The 13163-nt window shown below is 47.0% G+C and overlaps 2 protein-coding genes across 2 annotated transcripts in view; both read left to right on the forward strand.

Annotated features, from left to right (window-relative positions):
- LOC309567211 (uncharacterized protein) overlaps positions 1-13163 on the forward strand; it is a 272509-nt gene that overhangs the window by 27708 nt on the left and 231638 nt on the right.
- On the forward strand, positions 4715-10588 carry LOC309566957 (uncharacterized protein; the record flags this gene model as incomplete). Its single annotated transcript, XM_082272277.1, has 2 exons — positions 4715-4777; positions 8703-10588. The coding sequence occupies 2 exons, from the start codon at positions 4715-4717 to the stop codon at positions 10131-10133; spliced, it is 1494 nt and encodes a 497-aa protein (XP_082128403.1). The 3' UTR covers positions 10134-10588.

A 13163-nucleotide genomic window follows, 5' to 3' on the forward strand; every position in this document is an offset into this window, starting at 1 on the left:
GGAGTCCATGTCTCTCTTATACAAGAAAGGACTTTGCTTGCTTTGGAAACTGCAGCTTGGCATTGCATGCCATTATTAAGCTTAGGATCCACCAGAACACCCAGATCCTTCTCCGCCATAGATTCCCCCAGATCCTTCTCCGCTATGGATTCCCCCAGATCCTTCTTCGCTATGGATTCCCCCAGATCCTTCTCCACTATGGATTCCCCCAGATCCTTCTCCGCTATGGATTCCCCCAGTTCTACTCCCCCTAGTATGTATGATGCATGCATATTCTTACCCCCCAAGTGCATAACTTTACATTTATCAACATTAAACCTCATTTGCCAAATAGTTGCCCAATGAAACAGTGCATTGAGGTCAGATTGTAATTTGGAGACATCCTGTAAGGAAGTTATTCCACTGCAAAGCTTGGTGTCATCTGCAAAGACTGAAATCCCAGACCTGATTTTATTTATAAAGATATTAAAAGTAAGGGTCCCAACACTGAACCTTGGGGTACACCACTGACAACCTTACACCATTCAAAGTAAGAATCATTAACCACTACTCTCTGAATTCTATCTTTTATCCAATTTTCTATCCAATTACAAACCGATCTTTCCAAGCCAGTAGACTTTACCTTACACATTAGCCGTGTGTGGGGAACTGTGTCACACGCTTTTGCAAAATCCAAATACACCACGTCCACAGCCACCCCTCTGTCCAAGTATACCACGTCCACAGCCACACCTCTGTCCAAGTATACCACGTCCACAGCCACCCTCTGTCCAAGTATACCACGTCCACAGCCTACCCCTCTGTCCAAGTATACCACGTCCACAGCCACCCCTCTGTCCAAGTATACCACGTCCACAGCCTACCCCTCTGTCCAAGTATACCACGTCCACAGCCACCCCCTTGTCCAAGTATACCACTTCCACAGCCACCCCTCTGTCCAAGTATACCACATCCACAGCCACCCCTCTGTCCCAGTATACCACGTCCACAGCCACCCCTCTGTCCAAGTATACCACAGCCACCCCTCTGTCCAAGTATACCTTGTCCACAGCCACCCCTCTGTCCAAGTATACCTTGTCCACAGCCACCCCTCTGTCCACGTATACCACGTCCACAGCCACCCCTCTGTCCAAGTATACCATGTCCACAGCCACCCCCTTGTTCAAGTATACCACAGCCACCCCTCTGTCCAAGTATACCACGTCCACAGCCACCCCTTTGTCCAAGTATACCACGTCCACAGCCACCCCTCTGTCCAAGTATACTATGTCCACAGCCACCCCTCTGTCCAAGTATACCACGTCCACAGCCACCCCTCTGTCCAAATATACCACGTCCACAGCCACCCCTCTGTCCAAGTATACCACGTCCACAGCCACCCCTCTGTCCAAGTATACTACGTCCACAGCCACCCCTCTGTCCAAGTATACCACGTCCACAGCCACCCCTCTGTCAAAGTATACCACGTCCACAGCCACCCCTCTGTCCAAGGTTTTACTTACCTCCTCATAAAAAGAAATCAGTTTTGTTTGACAACTTCTGTCTGTCATGAATCCATGCTGTCTTTTGCTTAAAATATTTTTTTTCCAGCAAGAACTCATCTATGTGGTCTTTTATTTAACTCTCCAATATCTTCCTGACTATAGAAGTTCCAGTAACAGGTCTATAGTTAATTGGAAAAGACTTTGATCCCTTTTTAAATATAGGCACCACATTGGCCCGACGCCAATCCAGTGGTACTATTCCAGTTCTTAACAAGTCCCTAAAAATTAGAAACAAAGGCTTTGAAATTACAGCTCTCAATTATTTTAGGATGCGTGGGTGGATGCCATCTGGTCCAGGCGCTTTATTCACCCTTATTCTGTCTAAATATTTCTGGACCATATCACTTTTGAGCCATTGTGGATCATTTGGGGCTGTGTCAATATCGTCCTCATTATGGTCATGAGCTCCCCCATGCTCCTTTGTATATACAGAGATGAAGAAAATATTTAATAAATTTGCCTTCTCTTTGTCCCCAGTCACCCACTCCTGATTATTGTGTAAAGGGCCTACATGCTCAGACCTGACCTTTTTACTGGTAATATATTTGAAGAATTTTTTGGGGTTTGTCATACTATATTTTGCAATCTGTCGTTCATTTTGAAATTTTGCGTCCTTGATTTCCTTTTTACATATTCTGTTATATTCTTTGTAACAATTAAACGATGATAGTGTTCCCTCATTGTTATATTTTTTAAAAGCTCTTTTCTTTTTATTTATAGCTTTTTTTAACTTTTGCCGTGAGCCACATAGTTTTTATTTTTAGCCTTTTAAACTTATTACGCATGGGAATTGTCACGTACCTGATCCGAAGCTGGAGTGTAGAGAGGGCTCCCCCTTGCGGCTAGGTGCAGAGCACCCTTGGAAATGGGACAGGGAGTGCTGTTCCCGAAGTAGCAGGGGTTGCCGGTTGGGATGACCAGATGGAAGCAGGAACAAGCTTGTTGTGAAGTTCCAAGCAGGTCCGGAACACTTTGGCAAGCCAGGCAGTAGCAAGGTGCAAACAGGAACAGACTGGGAGAATGCTGTAGAGAAGTCAGGAGCCAAGCCGAGGTCAAGTATTGGAGAAGACAACAGGAATCCAAGAGTAAGCCAAGGGGTCAGGAGCCAGGAGAAACAACATCAAACAGTCCGGGTCGGCAACAGGAAATCATGATCAGCAGGTTTACAAGGCACAGGGAACACAGGAGGCTGCTGATCATCCAGCAACTAGTTGTTGTGATTGCTGGCTTTAAATAGGCCATTTGGCGCCAAGCGCCATTACGTACTTGCGTATGTGCGTGCGCATTGGCGCACGCACATTCCGGACTGCGTTCGCCCGTGATTGGGCATGCATGCGTATTCGCGCCAATGCGCGAATTCGCTGATTGGCCAAGATGTTGGTAGTACCCTGACAGTGCCCCCCCCCCCCCCCCGAGGGGCAGCCTCCGGATGCCCAAGTAAGATCGCTTTTCAGGGAATCTGTTGAAGAATTCTCGCAGGAGTCTGGGAGCGTGTGTGTTCTCCGCTGGTTCCCACGAACTCTCCTCAGGTGCATAGCCTTTCCATTTTATTAGGTACTGGACCTGCCTTCCTCTTTTCCGGCAATCCATGATGGATTCAACCTCGTACTCAGTTTCTCCATCTACCATAACAGGAGGTGGAGGCAAGTCATCTCTTCCAGAAAAGGGGCCAGGATTTGCAGGCTTCAGCAGAGAAACGTGGGCTGGGTCTGGATGTTGTAACACAGGCGCACAGGTAAACAGGGCTTTGAGCTTGTCAAATGCCATCTGAGCTGCTGAGGACCATTGAAAACGGGTGTGTTGCCGGGTCATTTGGGTAATGGGGGCAATGATGCGAGAAAAGTCTTTGATGAACCTCCGGTAGAAGTTTTTGCAAAACCCACAAACCTTTGGATGCCTTTCTTGTCTGTGGGGGCAGGCCACTCCAGAATGGCAGATACTTTTTGAGGATCCATTGCCACTCCAATTGTTGAGATGATCAAGCCCAGGAATTGTATAGACGATTTTTCAAATTTGCACTTTTCTGATTTTGCATAAAGTCCGTATTTCCTGAGAGTAGCCAGTACCTTCCTTGCGTGCATTCTGTGCAGCTCCAGGGTGGCAGAAAAGATAAAGATATTATCCAAGTAAATGATGAGGAAATTGTCCAAAAATTCTCTGAAGATATCGTTCACTAGGTGCTGAAAAGTGGCTGGGGCGTTGCACAGCCCGAAGGGCATGACAAGGTATTCGAAGTGCCCGAAGCGGGTTCGAAAGGCAGTTTTCCACTCGTCGCCCTCGCGGATCCGTACCAGGTTGTAGGCCCCTCGCAAGTCTAGTTTAGTGAAAACTCGGGCAGTACGGAACCTTTGAAAGAGTTCGGGAATGAGGGGAAGAGGGTACCGATTTTTAATGGTAATTTTATTTAGGTACCTGTAATCCACACATGGCCTGAGAGTGTGATCCTTCTTCTCCACGAAGAAGATCCCAGCTCCTGCCGGGGAAGAAGGACGAATAAACCCCTTCTTGAGGTTTTCATCAATATACTGACGTAGGGCTTCAAGTTCTGTTTCTGAAAGCGGGAAGATACGCCCAAAGGGAATTTCTTCATCGGGCAACAGTTCGATTGGACAATCATAGGGACGGTGAGGTGGTAGTGAGTCCGCTTTTTTCTTGTCAAAGACATCCAGAAAGTCGTGATAAACCGAAGGGACCTCTTGGCTGGCATTAGAGATAGGCTGAATGGAGAGACAGCTTGTAGACTGCGGGATTCCAGGTGGCATACAGTGTTGGAGGCAGTACATTGATTTGAAGGAAACCTCCCCCTTGAGCCAGTCTATCTGTGGGTTATGTGCCCGTAACCAAGGAATTCACAAAATTACGGGAAACATGGGTGAAGGAAGAACATCAAAGTGCAGAAATTCCTGATGGCCTGGGCCGGTTGTGGTAAGGATGGGTAGGGTTTCCTGAGTAATGGGCCCTGATCTGGGCGTGGTGCCATCTGCGAGGTGGATCTCTAGTTTATGGCCTTTAGTCTGAACTGGGATATGAAGGGCCTTTGCTAGAGAGATATCCAGGAAGCAGCTGCAGGCTCCGGAATTAATGATGGCTGGCAGCTTGACTTCCCCTTCCGAAACCTGCAAAGACACAGAGAGGACTTGGTGAGTTGGGGAAGGTCCCAGAATCTGGAGATGCATGCAGCTGGGAGAAGGTCTCACCGGGCAGTTACGAAGGAAGTGTCCATCTCCCCCACAGTAAAGGCACAAGTTTGCTTGCCGGCGACAAAGTCGTTCAGCAGGAGTTAAAGCTGTGTGGACCACCCCGATCTGCATCGGTTCGTCAGGGGGAATCGGACTGGCAGCAGTGGGCAGCGGTGCAGGAGTTGGTGGAACTTTGGGCAGCATCCACGACGGCTGAAAGAATTGTGCACGTTCCAACCGACGCTCCCGTAAACGTCTGTCCAGCTGAATAGCAAGCTGAATGAGACCTTCCAATGTGGTGGGGGTCTCTATTCTTGCTAGCTCATCCTTAAGGGTCTCGGACAGGCCTAGCCGATACTGATATTTGAGGGCGGCCTCATTCCAACCCGTGTCTGCAGCCCACCTACGAAAGTCCACAGTATAGTCCTCCACAGGACGTCTGCCTTGCTGTAACTTGTGGAGGGTTGCCTCGGCAGTGGCCGTGCGTTGTGGGTCATCATACAACTGCCCCATAGTTTCAAAGAAAACGTCCATAGAGTTCAAGGCAGGGTCTTTCTGTTCCAACAGATGGTGGGCCCAGGATTGGGGTTCATTGGATAATAAGGAAATAACAAACCCCACTTTAACTGTTTCTGAGGCAAAAGTTCTAGGTTGTAGAGCCAGATATAGCAGGCAAGCGTTTTTAAACGACTTGAATTTCTTGCGGTCACCAGAGAAACCTTCCCGGAGTGGGTACTCTCGGTTCAGGGGGAGGAGCCATCATAGCAGGTGCTGAGTATCCTGAAGCTGAAGGAGTGGAGGCGGAGACTGCAGCGGATGGACCAGGGGTTGCCGGCTAAGATGGTGCTGACAGGTTCTGTAGGCGACCTTCTATCTGGAAGTAACCATCTTGGAGGTTCTTAACCGCCTGGGTTAATGCTGTTACTTGTTGACATAAAGCTTCCAACGGGGAGACACCTCTCTCGGCTTCTGTCATGGCTGGATGATACTGTCACGTACCTGATCCGAAGCTGGAGTGTAGAGAGTGTTCCTCCTTGCGGCTAGGTGCAGAGCACCCCTGGAAATGGGACAGGGAGTGCTGTGCCCGAAGAAGCACGGGTTGCCGGTTGGGATGACCAGATGGAAGCAGGAACAAGCTTGTTGTGAAGTTCCAAGCAGGTCCGGAACACCTTGGCAAGCCAGGCAGAGGCAAGGTGCAAACAGGAACAGACTGGGAGAATGCTGTAGAGAAGTCAGGAGCCAAGCCGAGGTCAAGTATTGGAGAAGACAACAGGAATCCAAGAGTAAGCCAAGGGGTCAGGAGCCAGGAGAAACAACGTCAAACAGTCCGGGTCGGCAACAGGAATTCACGATCAGCAGGTTTACAAGGTACAGGGAACACGGGAGGCTGTTGATCATCCAGCAACTAGTTGTTGTGATTGCTGGCTTTAAATAGGCCGTTTGGCGCCAAGCGCCATTACGCACTTGCGTATGCGCGTGCGCGTTGGCGCACGCACATTCCGGACTGCGTTCGCCCGTGATTGGGCGCGCATGCGTATTCACGCCAATGCGCAAATTCGCTGATTGGCCAAGATGTTGGTAGTACCCTGACAGGAATATACCTTGCAGTGAGTTTGCATAAAGTCTTTATGAAAATTTCCCATTTCTGTTCTGTGCTCATCGATACCAATATTCCCTCCCAGTCTAAATCCTGGAGAGCAGCCCTCATCCTTGGAAAATTTGCTCTCTTAAAATTAAGTGTTTTTGTATTCCCTGTATGCGTTTTTTTTCTTACAGCTAACATTAAATGAAATCATTTTATGGTCGCTGCTACCCAGATATTCTTTTATATGAACATTGTTAATAAGCTCTGCATGGTTTGAGATTACCGGGTCCAACAGAGCATCATTTTTAGTGGGGGCCTCAATAAACTGCACCATAAAATTGTCTTGTAATAGGTTTATAATTTTGTGCCCTTTAACTGTTCCAGCAGTGCCATTACTCCAGTCAATGTCTGGGTAGTTACCATCCCCATTATTATCACTGTCCCAGCCCTTGCAGCCCTTTCTATCTGTGCCAGGAGCTGAGTCTCCACCTCCTCATTAATACTGGGAGGTCTATAACAAACTCCAATGATAATCTTTGTATTATGCCCACCCATGTACATTTCCACCCATACTACTTCAGATTCAGCACACTCTACATCAACTAGGTCATCCTTCACACTCACTTTGAGATCACTTCTCACATAGAGACAAACACCACCACCCCTCCGTTTTACCCTGTCTTTCCCGAAATAGAGCATAGCCAGGAATATTAATAGCCCAGTCATGTGAAGAATGAAGCCAAGATTCAGCAATACCAATTAAGTCATAGTTCTCCTCGTGCACCAGAGCTTCCAACTCACCAATTTTGCTTGGCAGACTTCTGGCATTGGTGAACAAACACTTTAATTCATTGTCACATTTTGCACACTTGTTTTGCATATTTTTAATTTTTGTACAAATAGTACCATTTCCAATGGTTGTTTGTAACATGGGAACCTTCTTATCCTCTACCATAACTCTCCCCCCATCTTTCCCCATTCCACCCACCAATAGGGGATGACCCCTGTCTGCCCCATTATAATCTAATTCACCCTCTCCCCTCAATCCTAGTTTAAAAACTCCTCCAGTCTTCCCATAAACCTCTCCCCCAGCACAGCAGACCCCCTTCAATTTAGGTGCAAACCATCTTTAGCATATAGGTTGCACCCCAATGAAAAGTGAGCCCAGTGCTCTAAAAACCCAAATCCCTCCTTCTTACACCAGGTCTTTAGCCATGCATTCAGCTCTCTAATCTCCCCCTACCTTTCCTGTGTTGCGCATGGCACAGGCAATATTTCAGAGAATATCACCTTGGAGGTCCTTCCCTTCAACTTGCAGTCTAGTTCATTAAATTGGTTCTTAAGGAGCCTCCACCTTCCATATATTCTGTCATTGGTTCCAATGTGGACCAAGACAGCTGGGTCATGCCCAGCCCCTCCCAGTAATTTATCAACCTAGTCCACCAAATGCCGAACCCTGGCACCAGGGAGACAGCAAACCATTCGGTTGAGGTGATCCTGGCGACAAATGTATTCTATCAGTCCTTCTGATTATAGAATCCCCAATTACCACCAACTGTCTAGGCCAACCTACAGTCCCCTCACCACCTCTACTAGACGGGCTGCTCTCCCGGCTGTTAGGGATAGCAGTGACATCTAGGGCTGCCACCTCTGAGTTTGCCACCCCCACATCTTCACCCAACATGGCAAATCTGTTAGGGTGCTCAAACCCAGGTCTGGCCTTCATTTTCTGTGAGCCCCTACCACTTCCTCTGACTGTATTAGCCCATCTTCCTACCTGATAAAGCTGACTTACCCCTCCACCCTCCCCATTAACCCCACTAGCCACCTTCAAGGTTGTCAGTTCTGCCCAGTGTTGCAATTTGCTCCTCCAGATCTCTAATGCGAGCTTCCAGAAGGACAACCTGCTCACATCTGTCGCAGCGGTATCCATCCTGGAGCGGTTGATCCGTTATTGTATACATACGGCATACTGTGCACTGCACAAAACCTTCAATATTGCTGGCACACATTTTCCTGGTTACAACAATAATACAACTAACAGAAATTTTCAGATGTTACTTACTGCTGATGTCTAGTAATAATCTTTTTATTTCTATGTTAGTAGATGGACGGGAGATGAGGAAAACCTCAGAGGATTCTCTCACTTTGTCTCCAGACTGTAAAGTAGAAGATGAGGACATCACACAGTATAGTCCAGGAGAAAACCCGGCTACCTCAAATGTCCATCCGGGACCACACAGTGTAGATGGACCATCGTATTCCTCTTATCCTGAGGAACCTCAGACTGTGAGGGACGGTGCCGGACCATCGTATTCCTCTTATCCTGAGGAACCTCAGACTGTGAGGGACGGTGCCGGACCATCGTACTCCTCTTATTCTGAGGAACCTCAGACTGTGAGGGACGGTGTTGAACCATCGTATTCCTCTTATCCTGAGGAACCTCAGACTGTGAGGGACAGTGCCGGACCATCGTATTCCTCTTATCCTGAGGAACCTCAGACTGTGAGGGACGGTGCCGGACCATCATATTCCTCTTATCCTGAGGAACCTCAGACTGTGAGGGACGGTGTTGGACCATCGTATTCCTCTTATCCTGAGGAACCTCAGACTGTGAGGGACAGTGCCGAACCATCATATTCCTGTTATGCTGAGGAACCTCAGACTGTGAGGGATGGTGCCGGACCATCGTATTCCTCTTATCCTGAGGAACCTCAGACTGTGAGGCACGGTGCCATCCTTCCAACAGATAAAAGGTTTCCCTGTACTGAGTGCGGGAAGTGTTTCCATTTTAAATCCCAACTTAATGTGCATATAAGATCTCACACAGGTGAGAAGCCGTATTCCTGTGCTGAGTGCGGTAAATGTTTTTTAGTGAAGTCTCATCTTTCCCGACATCAGCGATCTCACATGAGAGATAAGCCGTATATCTGTTCTGAGTGCGGGATATTTTTTTCAAAAATGGATAATCTTACAGCACATCAAAGGTCTCACACGGGGAATAGTCCAGGAGAAAACCCGGCTACCTCAAATGTCCATCCGGCACCACACAGTGTAGATGGACCATCATATTCCATTTATCGTGAGGAACCTCAGACTGTGAGGGACGGTGCCGTCCTTTCAACAGATAAGAGGTTTCCCTGTACTGAGTGCGGGAAGTTTTTCCGTTTTAAATCCAAACTTAATGAGCATAATAGATCACATATAGGAGAGAAGCCGTATTTCTGTCCTGAGTGCGGGAAAGGTTTTTCACAGAAGTCAAATTTTTATAGGCACCAGAGGTCTCACACTGGGGAGAAGCCATTTTCCTGTACTGAGTGCGGGAAATGTTTTTCAGAAAAGTCCAGTCTTCAATTACATCAGATGCTTCACACAGGAGTGAAGCCATATTCCTGTTCTGAGTGTGGGAAATGTTTTTTACGAAAATCACATCTGCTCACACATCAAAGGCTTCACACGGGGGAAAAACCGTACTCCTGTTCTGAGTGCGGGAAATGTTTTTCAGACGAATCCTTTTATCACAGACATCAGAGATTGCACAGAAGTGAGGAGCTGTATGCCTGTCCTGAATGTGGGAAATGTTTTTTACAGAAGTCTGGTCTTTCTATACATCAGAGATTGCACACGGGGGAGAAGCCACTTTCCTGTCCTGAGTGTGGGAAATGTTTTTCACAGAAGGCCAATCTTTCCAGACATCAGAGATCTCACACGGGGGAGAAGCCGTATTCCTGTCCTGAGTGTGGGAAAAGTTTTTCACTGAAGTCCAATCTTTCTAGACATCAGAGATCTCACATGGGGGAGAAGCCACTTTCCTGTCCTGAGTGAGGGAATTGTTCCTCACTGAAGTCCTGTCTTCCTGTACATCAGGGATCCCACACAACCCTCGAGGTGTATTAGTACCTTGAGTGTGGGAAATGTCTTCTATATGAATGTTGGTGGACATGTGAGGAAGAAGCACCCCCTGATATACACCTCAGATATACTCCATGGCTGATCTTCATCATGTAAGAAACACTTCATAAGGAGATCAGAGATCACCAAAGACATGGATGAAGTGTTGTCCCGTGTTGGCCATTGATAGCAGGAGAAAAATAAAAATGGAGTCCTTACCTCTCATTGGCTGAGTACATTTTGTGCGGGAAGATTTCATAAACACTTAGAGGTCTGTTTAAAAAAAAATATTTGAATAAATTTGACACACATTTGCCCAGCTATGATGAATATTGTCCGTATTTTATTTCATATAGTGATTTCCTATGATCACCTAGTGGCCATGGTGTGGCACTGTAGTACTATTACCTCATATTGGACACTAGATGGAGCTACACTCTGGGCTGCCAGAGCACTACATAATGAAAGGGGTGCTCGGGGAGGCCTAGGAGACTTTTTTCTTCAACTGGGAAGTATCCAGATTTTCCTCCACCCCCACCTTTGAACGCTGGACTGCGTGAGTTCTTGTGGTGTATGGCCAGAGGACGTCAGGTGTGCTGCGGTTCCTGTGTCCATGCACAACCATCCATCCAGAGTAAGGTGACCAGATTTTTTAAATGAAAACTATTTTATAAGCATATTTTCCTCCAATGATAAATGCAGTGTATGTGGGATGTGTTTATGGAATGATTGTATGATATAGACTAGTGATCGACCTATATCGGTTTTTCATTGCCGATATCGATATTTTGGCCATCGCATATCGGTATCGATATTGGCCGATATTTTCACACATTTAAAATTTTGCAAAATAAACACAAATTTTCGACACATATCTGTTAATAAACATGTTAATCTTTATTTATTAACATTTTTAACATTCTTCACACCTTAACTGCATGAAAACGGATAGGAAAACTGCACTTGCAGGGACATTTCACATCATCTGATTGTGAATGATGCATTAACTGCTGCAGTACTGCACTCACTCATTGCAATCATTTTACATCACTACTGTAGTGCAGTCAGTGCAAAACTGCTAGAAACAAACTAGACAACAGATAGACAGTGGATTGGATTGGAGTCACTCAGTGGACTACCTCTGCAGTAGGGCACTCACTGCAACTACAGCAGTCAGTGCAAAACTGCTAGAAAAAAAGCGAGGCAACAGCTAGACATTGGATTGGAGTGGAGTTGAGTGGACACTACTCTTTTCAATACTCCCAGTTAAAGAGGTTGTAAACCCGTGCATTTTTTTTTTCCACCCTGCAAGAGAAAGCCATAATAAGCTAGTATGCATCGCATACTAGCTCATTATGCAATACTTACCTTAGAACGAGCCCCCGCCGTGCCGCTCACTCACCTCTATGATGGGCGACATGTCCAGTCGCCCGTCTTCCGGGATTCGCGGCATCCAGCCATCTGATTTGCCGGAGCCGCGGTGACGTCACTCCCGCGCACGAGAGCCGACAGTCACGACACGGGACTCTGAAGGAACGGCACGATCGGCCGTTCCTTCAGAGCGCATGCGCCAGTGACGTCACTGGATGCATGTAAGGTAAATATCTCCTAAACGGTACATGTTTAGGAGATATTTACAGTACCTATAGGTAAGCCTTATCATAGGATCATCTATAGGTACAAGTTGTAGAGGAGACCGGAGTCCCAGCAGGAAACCTAGGTCCTACGCCTTCTCTAGGCAGAAACAAACTGGTTTGCTGAGCAGAGGGTGGGTGGGCCATGCATGTAGGGATGGCCCCGTGGGCGTGGAGAATTAATTTTTTTTCCTGCCTAGAACTACTCCTGCAGGGGGCAGCATAACCCATTCAGCTAATGAAGATGGAGGCTGCGTCTGTCAATGGACGATAGAGAAAACTGATATTAACTTGTAAACAGAAATAGGTCTGGTCTATAACTGCTTTAAAACTGCCCGCCGCATTTATAGTGGCAGGCTGCCTCTCCTGCGTGAAAAAATGTAGCCCTACATCGGTTATGCGCCTGGTGCAGCGGGGCGAGCGTGCGCCACCGCCGCCGCGCTCCTGCCCTCACAAGGCAGTGGAGATGGTGATGCACGGGCCGGTGTCTGTGATCGTTCCCCACTGAGAGAGAAGGACGGTCGGATGTTGTAACCACAGCTGAACGTTCTTCTCTCTGAAATGATCACAGAGCTCCTGTGATCCTTCTACACAGGTCTCTATGGTCATTTCACAAGCCACGCCCCCCCCCCACAGTTAGAAAAGACCCCATAGGCTCACATTTAACCCTTTGTTTACCCCTGGTGTTAACCCCTTCCCTGCCAGTGTTATTAGTACAGTGACAGTGCACATTTATAGCACTGATTACTGTAGTAATGTCACTGGTCCCCCCAAAAGTGTAAAAAATGTCAGTTAGGGGTCCGATCCGTCCGCCGCAATGTCGCAGTCCTGCAAAAAATCGCAGATCACCGCCATTACTAGTAAAAAATAAATAAAAATGACATAAATCTTTCCCCTAGTTTGTAGACGTGATAACTTTTGCGCAAACCAATCAAAATACACTTATTGGGATTTTTTTTTTTTTTTACCAAAAATATGTAGCAGAGTACAAATTGGCCTAAAATTATGAAAAAAATTGCTCTCAATCTAACGATCGTGGCGATACCTCACATGTGTGGCTTGAACACCGTTTACATATGTGGGCCATCTGCCGTTTAAAAAAATACCGGGGTTATGGCTGCTCTCTGCGGCCATAACCCCGGTATTTCCCGTCAAAGTACCGATGTAAATTTGCGTTGGGCGGTCCGTTAATGGTTAAAGGAGTTCTCCCTTAGTGCTATAAAGCATTGGAAATCCATGTAAATGATTCCATAATCAGAGAGATGAATGTCCTATCATGTATAGATGGGCTCCGTTGTGCCGGTAGAAATCATTATATATGGACATTTGG

The sequence above is a fragment of the Pelophylax lessonae genome (assembly GCF_965119305.1).
Source record: "Pelophylax lessonae genome assembly, chromosome: 11".
Taxonomy (NCBI): Eukaryota; Metazoa; Chordata; class Amphibia; order Anura; family Ranidae; genus Pelophylax; species Pelophylax lessonae.